We start from the raw sequence: 15,089 nt of genomic DNA, 5'->3' as shown, positions 1-15,089 counted from the left end.
CAGACTCGCGTTTCGTCTACATAAGACTAATCAGTGGTGTATTATTAATCCATTGATGAGATAAGTACATCTGTAAAGTACTGTTTCCTTATTGAACCGATGTTCAAATATCCGAAATTCAATTTCAATATAGTTGAAAAACTAAAGGCATCGTATGCATCACCCGCCATGCGAATCCAGCCAATCAGTCAAAATGTCTGGATAGGAAGTTCGAACGAGGACACAATAGGTTAATGTACAAATCAGACGACTATTCCCGTATATTAAGATATAAGACAAAAACAAACTGTAATCGTTTAGTAATTTAAGATATCCAATCCTGGCGTTATTGATGTTTATGTGTGAAATCAACATTTCTTATTTTAATACCAGATGTTACAGCGTTCTTCAGAAAAAATCCCCGACTTACTGGTTGTACTGTTGAAGTTGACCTTTGATGTAATGGTGAAGAAGCAGAAACACAGGCAAACACTGCACCCGCTATTATATATTGTCAACAAAGGCATAGTTCTAAGATTGTCAAAAGGTAAAGGTGTCATACCACCAATTCAAAAACCCTATATAATCAGCAAAATTTTTCAATTTTCACAGGTTTCTAAATATTTTACCTTAAGTTTAACTTCATAGAAACCAGGTATATTCTGAATTGTACATGTATCAACTTTCTATATGCCATTTTTCAACCAATGTTTAAAGTCTTGCAGTGAAAAAAACACCGTTCGGATGTCAAGTGCAACGAAAAATAATCCCTAGTTTTCTGGAAATCTTAAATAAATATACCTTGGAGCGCATCAATCCTCAATTTTTAATGCAAAATCATGGACATGTAAATTTGGGCTCAAAATGGTGTACATATATTTCTCTTTCAATAAAAATTTCATCTCTGCAAATTTGCTTGTTAGTTTAAGTAAACAATGACATCAAAAGCACTATTTTTTTGTCAGGGTAGTGCTACTTTTACATATGTTCTAAATTGAAGTGGGTGAATTCTTAGCCTGACACCTAAATATATAGCTTTCGTCATATTCGACACTGCATTCTCTCAGAATTGAAGAAGTATATAGAAGCCTCTTTTTAGCAAACTAATTCGTGACAGAATGCTTTTATATTTCTTATTTTAATCTTTGATGATATTTTTCACCGTTTGGTATAAATCGATGGCACATATGAGATGGAATATTTTATAAATCAGAACAATTCAGTAATGCAATTTGTTATATCTAGGTCCAGACCATGGGAAAAATTGGAACATATCAAAACAGTCATTGCTAACTTGCTTGAGAACATACATAACCAGCAGACGAATTGACCTTCAGTGGCGAGTAAGATTGCTTTCTTGTTTGAATCCATTGTTGTTTGATGCAGATAAAGAAATTGTTAAGGAGGTGCTTCAAGTTTTTGAGAAATGCGGTTTCAAGCATAAACAGATACGTGATGTTATCTTCAAACATGTGCAAAACCTTTTGACGGCTATCAATTTCAGAATGTTTTCATACAAGAAATATGAAACAAGTCAAAAACCAATGTGGTGTGAAATTCCCGGAAAAATTTGGAATGAGATGGATGTCTCATTGCACATTCTTTTACCGACAGTAAAGTGCCTCACCAGTGGGTCAATGGAGGATTACCGAACGTCAGCGGAAAGAAAGGTGACTATCAAACACCTCAATAGTCTTGAAATGATGAGATTATTGCAATATGAAAATAGCCACCCAAATCTTGTAAAGCTGATTGCTTTTCAATATCGACCATTACCTTTATATTACTTAACCGAAAATCACAAAAACTTACATACACATTTATTGGACAAAAGACAGTACCGCAAATATCTGTCACGTGACAGTCTTGGAAATATGACGATCAATGTTATAGACGCAGTACTGTTTCTACATAGTAAAGGTATGGTCCACAGGAATCTTACAACTCACAGCTTCTGTATTAATGAACATGGCATTGTCATGCTGGAAGATTTCAGTTTGGTTAAAATACTTCAAAAGTCGGAGAATGGTGACAGCAATTTCACCAATGGTATGTTGATGTTAAAAAGTCTAATGCATTGATGCAATTGGATGTAAACTAAACATAGTTTTACCTGCTTGTTTATTAATATACTTTTGATAAGATTATTGTTTCAGCTGTTCTTATTAGGGCCTTTCGATGTTTATACACTCAAAATTAACGTTTATGTTTTTAGTTTTCAATTTTTTAATGAATGTATTTCCAGAAAGTTAACACGGTTTTAAAATCTGTTAAATATTAATACTGAGAACTAAAACTATTCTGGTGATAAACTATTCATATCGGAATTTTTAAAGGCTTGCACGACATAGTTTGGACATACTAAAACATGTCTACGCGAGTAATTTCAACTAGTTATATCTTATTATTCAGGCACCTTTTCCCAAAATCACACATTTAGTTTGAAAGTTCATATTCAATATTAAGACATCATGCTTGACACAGATACACAACTGTCAGAACTTGTACTCAAATTGTAACGTGGCAGTAAACTATACAAATTAAATTTAAATTTCAATTTCTCATTAATTTTCTGCGTGCCTTATATATGCATGTGAGATATACATTTATATTTTGACGGTTCTTATAAAAGAATGCTCTCAAATGTTGTCTTTGTTTTGTTGCGTTTTTTACTTGGGCCTATCTGATGGAGGTGTCTAGTATTCATTAACACGTGTCGTGCGCAAAACTTAAAAAAGAACTTTCGGTATCTGATTATTTACACTTTTAGAATTATTTAATGATCTTAAGTACGTAAATCTTGCATTTGAAAAAAGAAGTACCAAGCATGTGATTTCTGTATCCTTTATTCCTGGCAAAGATGAAATAGTTATGAATTGAAAAAAATATAAATTTGAACAATTTTCATTCAGTTAAGGGTTTTGTTATGCTGTTTGGTTTGAAAGTTTTTATTTGATGTTGTTGTTTCTTTGTCGTTGATAGGGGTGTTGTGGGTTGGTTTCTTTTTCTTTAGGGGGGGGGGGGGGGTGGTGGGGTGAATAGTGCTTTTTATATAGCTTAGTGTTTGAATATTATTAATTTCAGACGTCAATGATGGCGATATACCAGTGTTATATTCTGCTCCAGAATCAGTGTTGGAAGACAAATACGATTTTCAGACAGATATTTGGATGGTAGGTCTGCTGTTATATGGGATATATACCCATGGAGGTATACCGTACACTGCCTATGGACTTGCTACTGAACAAATTCTAGAATATGTAAGTATTAATTAGTTGGAAATTTATTTGATAATTTTGTTTTACTGTTAGCTTTTGAGTGTCTTTTAAACTCACTGAAAAACATGTCACCCAGAAGATCATTCCCTTCATTCAATGACAAAGTTAAGAAAACCACAGAAAAAATGAAATTACTGTTATTAATATCTTGCTCAAAATATGAAAATTATGTTTTCATTCCAATTGTATATATACCTTTGTATTGTAGTATTTTTTTTCGTAAAGCAACGCAATTAACAGTAAAATGTTCGATGTCAAAAGTAAATTGTTAGACATATATTTGGTATAAAAATGTAGTAGATCAAGCATTTTTTCGTGTTTCAAACTGTAATGACCGATATCAGTTTTTGGACGAGAATAAGGATTTCTGGAAATCATATTGAAATTATTGTATTGTATGTGTTTTTACATTGAAGGTTGTTTTCCAAGATCTGAAACCTACAAAATGGCCTTGCATACCGACGGAAATTTTTAAAGCAATTATGGCAAGCATGCATAGCAGCCCCGACAGTAGGGAGGAATTACAGCAGATTAGAAAGTCGATAGATGAATACCTATCCGATAGGAATACTGGTAATTTACTTTTACAAATTGTGACTTCAATGGAGAGTTGCCTCATTGGCACTCATACCACATCTTCTTATATATATCAAAGTATATAGATATTAAACTCAACAATTTGTCGATATCATATCAATGAATAAAATTAAAAAAAAGGTTAAGCTTACAGTCAGTAATAAAAATAAGAAATAATTATTGTAAAGTATTATATATACAGAATATCATATTGCTTTTTCAATATCACACCCGTATCAACCCGAGACACCAATATAATCCCAAGAGCTCTGCTCGAGGGATTATATTGGTTGAGGGTTGTATACGGGGTGTGATATTGAAAACCCCATATCATATACACTTTATCATATACCTCTAGTACATGTTTTTTTCTTCTCTCAAGCAATACAGATTAGAGGTTTGATAAAGCTTATGTAACCGTGACCGATATCGATATCATCACGGATGGTTGATACAGCACGATTGACATTGATTGTATTACCACTAAGTATATAATAAATAAAAACAAGAAGATGTGGTATGATTGCCTATGAGACAACTCTCCACCAGAGACCAAATGACGTAGAAGTTAGAAACTATAGGTTACCGTACGGCCTTCTACAACGAGTAAAACCCATACAGAATAGCAAGCTAAAATAGGTCACAAAATGAAAAACCAGAAAACTAACGGCCTGATTTATGTTCAAAACAATAAACGAAAAACAAATGATATACAGCAACAAACGACAATCACTGAATTGCATGCCCCTGAATTGGGACAGGCACATACTGAATGTGATAGGGTTAAACATGTTATAATAATAAAAGAATTGTTTTGTGATTTTTTCAGACACATTGAACCGTTTATCGACGTTATTTGAAATAGACAAAATGTATCCACCACCTGACTGTTCAGAGCCAGAAAAGGGACTACCACAACTATTTGTAAGATTAAAGCAGGATCTTAGTAAGTAGAGATTGACAGAAAAAAGAAAATGTACGATATACTGTGAAATCTGTCTTAACCGTATCAATCGGACCTGATGCTTATTTTGTAATGATTAGACAGGTGTTCAATTTACACCAAAAAAAATACTGCTTAAGAATATTTTCTACTGTATGTTGTAGTGCAAGAATTCAATTTACAAAGGTCTCCTTGTTACATATGTTTACGATTTAGACTTGTTTCACTGTATTTTCAGTAATACAATTTTGTTGTTTACTAGTAGTAATAATAAAAATATTCAGAAACTTATAGATTGACAAGACTGAAAACATAAAATTTCTACAAAACAAAATTAATGGCATATTTGTTCTAAAGAAATACTATTTAATGAAATGATCAGATGTTCAGTCTTATTTCATGCAATTTCTTTCTAGTGTCAAAAATGAAATACTGTAAATTCAGCAATGTTTGCGATGCTTTTATGATCGAAAAAATTGCAAAGTCAAAGGTGTCGCAACAATAAATACACACATTTTTTTGTGTATGCAGTATTCAGTGAAGTTAAAATAGTTAGTCCCATGATTTTGTCTTTTCTTCAAAAATCCCAATGAATTCTGAATTTACAATAATATGAATTTCAGATCTACATAATTGAAACATTTATAAGGTACGGTATATTTTCGAGTACGTATGCTAAAATATGCTTTTTGTAGATCCCAGAATGTCATATTGTAATTTGAGACTAAGCAAGATACGTTCAAATAGATGCTGTATAACGTTATCTGACATTACAGCCCCTGACACACCAGTGCGTCACGGAAACGAACATGTGAGTTGTTAAAATTCATTTATTATATTTATATTTGAATTATTTCATTCAAAACCACCAAGGTGAACATTTAAAACAATGCTAAATACAATTGACAGATCGTCGCAATCCATGAATTGAAAATCTATTAACCAATTATTGCTGTATTCCATTACAACAGACAACCTGCAAGGCTGTACATAGTTGAAACTAGAAATATTGATTTATTTAAAACCAGTAACAATGATGATGTTTTTAAATTATAGTCGAGATCCTTAAGAGTAGAAGAACCAGTTAATCAAACGTTTGTAGAAGATGAACTACCTCAAATGACAGAAGAGCTCTGTCGAAAAGTTCTTAAGATGGAGGCATTACCCACAAAGAAGAAACGACTGCTATCATCAGATTCAGACTATAAATATGAACTTGTGAGTAGTGTATTGCATGGCTTTATGAATGAATATGTAGGGTACATTGAAATGTGACAGGAATCCAGGCAAACCGCATATAACGTATCTGTGGTTGGTATTTCGATGGAAATTAAGTGTGCTTAATTCTCATAATAAAGTTTTGTTCCTGAAATATGAATTGCTGATTTAGTTTAACGATCCAGAATAAACAACTATTGATAGATTTTTATTTAAAAGATCTGTTAACATGCATGTTCTCTTACAATAATCCTGCTGTTTTATATTGCAGTGAAATGTTTCAATTTGAACGAATTGTACTATAACTTTATAAAAACTGTCAATGTCCCTTGTGAACCTTGATGATAGCAATTCCCCTCAATGTAATCTTCCTGCCATAGTGTATGATAAGCAAGACGAGTTTTCATTTCTTATTGTAAATGTTCCTTGCCTTCATACATAGATGTTCCGGTTTTTCTCATTGCGAATTGTACATTTTTCTGTTTGGTCTATAAGCACATGGTCGCAGCTTACTGTTAATATAACTCATTAATCATATAATTGTAAGAATGGTTCTCCGAGCCTTTTGTTTTGGTCTATAATTATTTGTTGTTATAAACCGTAACTGTTGTGTCTTGTATCAACATTAATTTGGGTGTCTTCCTCCCATTCCCACTTTTTAAAAATCACTATTCCTTCTATTCCCACATGCAAATAACAATAGATGTTTGATAAATAATTTGTTTTTATAACAATTAAGGTTAATTAAAAATTCACCAAAGATTTACCTGTATTTTTTAAAAGAAAACATATTTCTTACACTGTTTAAGTATAATATTGTTAAAAAACAAATTTAATACACTGTTTATTTGTAAGATGTTTTTTCTTCTTCAAAGAATTACTTAAAAAATAAAGAATAAGTCAGATAAATACATGTAGAAGTAAGATTAAAAAATCATTGAATTTTTAAACTTAAAAAATTGTCATCCGAACAAATAAATTGATGATAGATAATATTATAACAAACTTTCCCATCTTGCAAGATTTCCATGTACAACAAATCAAGAAGAAAAGAACCTACCAGTTTTACCAAAATCTGTTGATGAAATCAACATAGATGGTATTTGGGCACGTACTACAAAAGGTGACCCATTCCTGATAACATACGACAACACAGTTGGGCGTATGTTAATCTTCAGTACTCAAAACTTCTAACACACTTAGCAGCTGCAGATATCATATATCGTGATGGTAAACTTTACTCCTGTCCGAGCCTATTCTTCCAACTTTACACATTTCACGCAATGGTTGACGGCGCAATGTATCCACTGGTACACAGTTTACTTCCAGCCAAGAGTGAACTAGTATACACAAGGTTCCTGACTTTACTCAAAGATGTAAGCCACCAACACCAACTACAACTTCAGCCTACCACTATCTTCCTGGACTATGAAGTCGCCATCCAAATTAAGCATATTCTGTATTTCCTGTCATCAATGCAAAAGACTACACACAATGCATCTGGAGAAAAGCACAAGAAACAGGGATTCAGGTTCCAAACAAAGAAGACAATAACATTCATCAACTAGTATGCCGTGCCGCTGTCCTTCCACTTGATATGTGGTTTAATGCCGTATACGACAAAGATCAGATTGCTACCAACATCAACTACACGCCCTGTACAGACTATGTAACAACATGGGACCATTACACAACACAGGGACCGAAGACTTCACATCATCAAGAGGGATAGCACAGCATACTGAAGAAACATGTCCAGCGCCCACATCCAAAAATCTTTAAACTCATAAAACTACTGAAACATGAGGAAGCTTTCAACGCCCTGACCATGATCCAGTATGCAGCCGGTGGGAAGAGAGTGGACCAAAAACGAAAGTATGTCGGAATCAACAACAGATTAGAAGACCTTAAGGTTAGACACCGTACAGTTTGGTGATGCAGTTTCCCACCTTCTTCACGTTGAATAGATTAATAAACTTTAATAGACTTATAAACAGTGAATTTCTAATGTGTGTGCTACAATGTGTGATTTGTTTTAGTGCTGTTAACTTGTATTGTTTGTTTCATATCAAAATGCTTGGCAATGCTTGAATCTACTGTTGAATTTGTGTTATAAAAGAAATAAAATAATTTACTTATATTTGTTTCCATTTCTTTCATATTAATTTTAATTAAAAACACAGACTTCATACACATACAAAAATAACCTATTACATATCCCAAAAAAAACCACTTGTCAATTAAAAGTTGATTAAACAAGGTTTATACAGTATAATCCTTTGTTTTCACAAGTTTTCCCCCTATTCCCACATGACATTTTAAGTTTTCTTATCAGATTTAAAAAAAAAAGTGGGAATAAGAGGAATGAACCATTAATTTGTTCGCTCAAACTTACAGTTTGAAACACGATTCGAAAAAGATAATTAAATCTTTTTTTCCTATTTTTTTGGTATTGAAAGTCTATTCACAAATACATTTTTTGCATTTCACAAGATTGCTGTTTTCTGCACTGTTATATACAATATATTTATATGTACGCAGATTAAGTACTTGAGCTTGCATTCAGCACCTGTAACATTTTTCAGTACTGTTGATTTTAGTATTTTCTAACTTGTACTTAAACGTATAATCCCGATATCATACAGTTATGTGCTTTTTCTGTAGTGATTTTTCAAATTTGCGTTTTTCTGTGTACGTACCTTTTGTTATTTTGCTGATCTGGACTATGGATTGAAGGTTGTTTGCCTAACCTGAGGTACCAGATTTGTTGAGATCTATGAAATAAAGACACTCTTGGTTTTTAAGCTCTCCAACTTTAATTTTTTTTTGGTAAGGGCGAGCAACTGAGACATAAAGTACCCCACCCTTTTCATATATTTTGTTTATCAATAATATATACCCTGTATATATCATTTAACAAAAACAGACCTATAAATATATATCCCTATTTTAGAATACTTATGAAACCTGATAAGCATCCGTTTAGCAGAAAAAGACATTTGTCAACAACCTTACAAATTTAGTATTTTAGGAGAACCGGAGCATTAAAAATATTTAATAAAAACAAATAAACAGGGACACAATTTGCCAATCTCTGACTTTAATAAAGAAAAATACTACAACAATGAACATTAAAATGAAAAAAATGTATTTACAAGGAAATACCTTTTTTCATATAATTGAAAAAAGTAAAAAAGAAAAAAAGATAACAGTAAAGTCAAAATTTAGAACAGTTTCTTCATTTGTAAATATTGTTTACATTTGTATTTTACATTTTCCTCAATTTCAATAGACAATACTGATAAAATAGATTTGGTCAGAAAGTATCACCCAAGAGAGTGACATTTGATTTTTTTGATTTAAGTAACACTTTCAGTTTTATATAAATGAAAAACTGATAAAAAGTTACATTGCCGTTCCCTCTTAAAGGACGCTGACACTATGGAAATTCTTTTAATAATTGTTTCATGTATACAAACCTTTGAATGTATATTAGGTGCAAATGTCAAATTAATCAGACTTATAGCATCTTTTACTAGCATCAGTGAAAATACCACATTGGTTTGACAAATAGTTAATGCATTTACGACTGTGGTTTAACCATGTTGACCGCATCAAAAATAAATACTGACATCTGATTAGTTTCAGATACTTATGATATAATCAAACAAGTGACAATATCAACCTAATGATATATTTAATCTGAATTTCACACCCTTTTCATATATCATGGAGCATGAAATAGTGATTATTCCAGCGGCTCACCCCTACCACTCATTACATAGTAAGTGTCCCCCCTTCCCCCCCCCCCCCCCGAGATAAGCATGCAGTATAAGCTACTATGAATGGTCATCGTATCATTTACCAGTGTATGATCTGTAGATTTTGATGCTTAAACGTTGTAATTCATCGTGTTCCAAAATGTTTGTTCCGACACACCTCATGAATTTGTTTTTTTGACAGAAATAGGTATTTTGTGGATGAAAATATACATTTATATTATACAAGATGCTATTGACCTTTACTGGTATCAATCTTAGAAAATCGTTTTAGATTGAAGAATATATCTCCCTCTGATTTCTTCCCAGAGTTTGGCTATACATGTTGGACCTTATTGGTTACAGCAGGTCTTCAAAGTTTGTATTAAGTTTGGTCTTGAGCATCACTGATGAGGTATTTATTGTCGAAAGTAAAAATGTAACCGCTACTGTTATCATCATAAATAAAATAATAGTAGTATTTCAAGTATGGGTGTCTTTATAATCATTGAAAGAAGTTTACAGCATAGTGAATAGTAAAACGCTTCTGTTATGTCCATTCTTTACATACTCTTTGTTTCACATTAGTTGGTAATTTTGTTGCTTTAAACATTTTCGATAATGACCTTTCATGATAAAGCTACATTCAGAAATGTCATCAACCGCCTAAATTTGATTATTTTACTTTGACTTACTAAATAGAACTTTCTCATTCACATATCTAATACTTTTTTGTGCACTTAATATAGCTTGTTAGAAATGTTTCCTTATTCGGTTTTTTTAACTATTGTTATAGTTGAATAATGCGGTTTTATGATCGTATTTTCAGATACTTTAAACATTACAATATTGCATGTTCTAATTCAAACTAGGAAGTCGGGTCAGTTACAGAAAAACTTTCTTAAATTCTGCTTTATCGTTTTTTTTCTGACGTGTATCAAGTGTCTTTGTTTATTGCTATGACAAGCCTAGGGGTAAGTGAATATAAAGGTCTGATAATAACATGTGTACAGTAGTAATCGGGACAAGGAAGAGCAAATGTGTATCCATAACCTTTATCTTAGTCATTATTGCTGCGTATACGTGTTCCGTTAATAAAACATCATTCTGTAGGAATTTGGCTAGTATTACATCAAGACACCAAAAGCAATTATATGTTATGTTCGAACTGTAAAATGTAGTTTTTGAACCACCCCTGTTTTCATTGACAAATCCTTGGTTACATATTTCTTCGCTACCATTTTTATGAAAATTATTTTACAAAGTAAAGGTTTGATGTTGGACATAGATTTTATAATGTTGAGTTGTATCGTGAAAATAACTTTCATATCTTACGGGAAAGAACTAATATTATTCTTTCTATTTAGCGATACTTTGATTTTGTACATCCACTGAGCAGATTTTTCTGTAAATGAATGATAAAAAGAGGGTTATACCTTGCACGACATCGCGTGCACATTCTTCTAATTTTTATTTCGGACTTGTTTTTTTTCGGTTTAAATATTTCTTATATTCGTTCTTTTACTAGTAGTATTGATTCAATTTAAAGTTATGTAAATAAGTTTCAGACCAATTTCAAAGAGCAGAAAACCCTAAGTAATCCATTAACAGTCCGAGGTATTTATATGTTAAAGATTTAAACAGTATTGTACAGAATTTTGTTGTTTTTCAAAATATTATGCCGTTATCTGAATGCCTAATTAATTGCGTAATTGCTACATCTGATGGTTTTATTATTTTTATTCATATTCAATGCGCCTCGATTTCAAACTGTCATATAAAAAATAAGGACCCCAAAATACTTCAACGTTGACCTATTAATAGTATATACATTGTAGTTGCAGATTGAAGACAAAAAGCAAAAAGAAAGTAGAAGCTATATATCTGATAAAGACTTTTCTTTATTAAATAAGTGACATTGTCTGAATACCAATACAAAAGGGCAATATCATATTAAAACAAAAACTTAGTTCTCCGAAAATGTTATTGTGCAGAAAAGTTCGTACTGTTAATGCTATTACTACCACTGAGTTGTTACCTCTGCTGGTGGACTGCTAGTCCCAGAGGGAATCACAAGACCAGTACCCAGTGCTTCGGTAATGGCATGAAAATACGGATAGTAAATTAAGGAATACTAGAACACACCCGCGACATCGCGGGTCCGTGACTGAATTGAAGTATCTAATTATGTATAAGCCTTATTTTTAGCCTGGATTTTTAGTATTGGTATTGTCATATGATAAAGTCATGTTGATTATAAGATGCACGGTTTTCTCTGCTTTCAAAATCTTTCTGTTTGAACCCGTCGACTTGGAACTTGTTATTTGTAATAGTAATTATTTGGAAAACAAAAGGACCTGGAGTGGAGTAATTTGTAATCAACACCATTGTCCTAGATTAGTTATATATAAAGTTGAATTCTTTGATTCGTCGTTTTTACTTCATGCCGGCTAACAAATTGGAAACTGTACCTATGCCTTATATTAAGTCTGGATTTTTAGTATTCGTATTGTCATCTTATAAAGTTAAAACTGATTAAAATACTACAACCGAAAACAATGTGACAATGATTGAAATTAGTAGTGTCAACCCTGTATAATGACGAAGTTTAGGTGTGATTATGACCAGTGTATATAGCAAATCCAAAATACACCGTTTGGTGGTGCGTCTGACAGATGCGGAACGTACAGATTAGGTAATAGGTAATAGGTGACATATACTATTGGTATCGGCTATCGGATTCGACTCGGAACTTGTTAATTATTGGTAATAGTAATTATGTGGAAAACGAAAGGGCCTTGAATGATGTAATTTTTAATCAACACTATTGTCCTATATTAGTTATATATAGTTGACTTCTTTGATTCATCGTTTTTACCCCATGCCGGCTAACAAATTGGACCTCGTTATTTTAGTATTATTTTAGTATTATAGATATCTCCAACATGCAAAAGCTCTGATTCCTTCCCCAGCGTTAGCTATACTATTTGTCCTTAAGCTCTAAGTCTTTTTAATAAGTTTTTAGATTTTCAAATATTTTGGCCTGGAGCATCACTGAAGAGACATTAATGCCGAAATGCGCATCTAGTGCAGAATATTGGTGCCGTTAATGTTATTAAACACTTATAATGAAAATAGCAAACTAAAGCTTTAATTTCATCAAAATAAATAACATAAGCTAGGAAGTGTTGTATCTATATTATCCTTTATTTGTAATTTATTTTTAGCATTATAAATGTCAGAAAGGGGAGAACATTATTGACATTGCCTCGAGAAACCATTATGGAGCACCGGGTATTGATTCCATCGACATTTTCTATCTTGGACTGACATATAACCTGATTAAGTTTGTACACAGAATGCATTCCCATCAATGGTTATTAAGAGACCTCTGTGGATATTCTATTTTTATGGACACAAAAACTTTGACAGTAAGTATTAGTATCAAGCACAAATAGCCGAGCAATGCATTAGAAAGCGGAAGATACCAAAAGGATATTCAAACCCATAAGTCGATGACAAACTGGCAACACCATGGAAAAAAATGAAAAACGACCGACAAACAAGAGTATACAAAACACAACATAGAAAAATAAAGACTGAACATCCCGAAACCCACAAGAAAAGACGGGGTGATCTCAGGTGCTTCTGACGGGTAAGCAGATTGCTCCACATGTGACGCATTTTTCTTCTTTTTGTTTCAGTTTAAGGTATGTTTATTTCTTCATAATAGCAGTCAAGTAAATATTAATTCCGTACATTTTAAATATTCATACCATCGAGGAAAATCGTCAAACTTATATAAGGTGAAGTATAACCAGAACATGTAAATAAAATGAGGCAGGCCACCAAGACAACTCTTTACCAAAGATATCTTAACATTAAACTTAGTTCCAATACTGAGGACTACAAGTGTAAGAGCTGTTTTATTGAATAGAATTTTCATGGTCCAAATTTGAATAATTGTGACATATAATACTTCCAATTTTTAATTAATTAAGGCGACATTGGTTTACAGATGTTCAAATCTCTTAAATTGTACATTAAGAGACAAACCAAGGTAACAAACAATAAAATGTTGACACAGAGATATGTCTCGCCTGTCGGCATAAAATTCAGAAAAAGACAATCTGATGGACTGCAACATTGCTTATTAATTCAGTCGCTGGACCATGATCTAGTGGGCAGGGCCTGAAAATGGTCGACAAGATGAGATGTACAGAAAGTAATGTTACTTTATAGAAAATATCGTTGATATATCACAAGTAGTTCCTATCAATCTAACGTAAGCAGAAAATTTTAACATTATAGCATTTGCTAATTAATTCAAAGTCACTGGACCATGTCCTAGGGGGCAGGGCCTCAAGATAGTCGTCAAACTGATATTCATTTTAGTGTTGTGTTTCTGTTGTGTCGTTGTTCTCTTATATTTGATGTGTTTCCCTCAGTTTTAGTTTGTGACCCGGATTTTTTTTTTCTCAATCGGTTTATAAATTTCGAATAGCGATATACTACTGTTGCCTTTAATTATGTACTGATAGTGATGAAATTTTATAGAAAATATCATTGATATATCACAAGTAGGTTCTATCAAAAGGGCTTCAACTGAAAACTTAACATTACAAATTGCTTATTCATTGAAAGTGGCTCAGTGGACCATGACCTAGGGGGCAGGGCCTCAAAAGAGTCGTCGAACTGATATGTACTGATAGTAATGCAACTTTATAGTAAATATCAATGGTCTATCACAAATTGTTCCTATCAAACTCAATTAAGCAGAAAACTTAACAATTGTTGACGCCGTCGACGTCGTCGCCGGAAAAGCAATTCCTATGTCACGCTTTCCGCTATTCATCGCAGGCGAGACAAAACTGAAGGAATCGCATGAACTCCAAAACCCAATAAGTCTGACATTGACAGGATGATAATACAAGTTTTAGTAATATTTCCCCGGTTTAAACTAGTCCCAGAATATAAAACCTTAAGTTTAAAAAAAACCACATTGGTGTCTCAACGTGGTAACGTTATTTCAGTATGATTTCTTAAAATTGAAACTTGTTTCTAAGGTGCCGAAATAACCATTTATGACACAAGATCTATAATATAAATACGAAATAGCCACCGGATTACAATATTCAATGAAATGTATATTTTTGGAGCAAAACATTGTATATTAAGAGACACTTTGGCATTATTTATGAAAATGTAGATTTTGTTTAGAAATACGTATTTTAAATGATCGTATTTTCAAAGACATTATAAACCATTAACTTATTGTATGTTTCAATTAAGACTAGGAAGTTGTGTCAGTTACATAAAACTTGCTTAAATTCTGCT

At 32.5% G+C, this 15,089-nt stretch overlaps 1 protein-coding gene across 2 annotated transcripts in view; it reads left to right on the top strand.

The window, feature by feature from the left end:
• Positions 1-15,089, top strand: part of LOC127701047 (uncharacterized) — a 28,312-nt gene that overhangs the window by 5,831 nt on the left and 7,392 nt on the right. Inside the window, exons 4-11 of one of the 2 annotated variants that reach the window (XM_052204819.1) lie at positions 373-526; positions 1,225-2,028; positions 3,064-3,239; positions 3,674-3,830; positions 4,663-4,779; positions 5,472-5,587; positions 5,833-5,994; positions 12,980-13,183. In XM_052204819.1, the coding sequence (XP_052060779.1) occupies positions 373-526; positions 1,225-2,028; positions 3,064-3,239; positions 3,674-3,830; positions 4,663-4,779; positions 5,472-5,587; positions 5,833-5,994; positions 12,980-13,183 (1,890 nt within the window). Of the gene's footprint in view, positions 1-372; positions 533-1,224; positions 2,029-3,063; positions 3,240-3,673; positions 3,831-4,662; positions 4,780-5,471; positions 5,588-5,832; positions 5,995-12,979; positions 13,184-15,089 lie in introns of both variants that reach the window. The other variant, XM_052204820.1, reaches the window with a different exon arrangement.

The sequence above is a fragment of the Mytilus californianus genome, unplaced genomic scaffold, assembly GCF_021869535.1.
Source record: "Mytilus californianus isolate M0D057914Y unplaced genomic scaffold, xbMytCali1.0.p SCAF_5, whole genome shotgun sequence".
Taxonomy (NCBI): Eukaryota; Metazoa; Mollusca; class Bivalvia; order Mytilida; family Mytilidae; genus Mytilus; species Mytilus californianus.
This window is presented reverse-complemented; position numbering and strand designations above follow the sequence as displayed.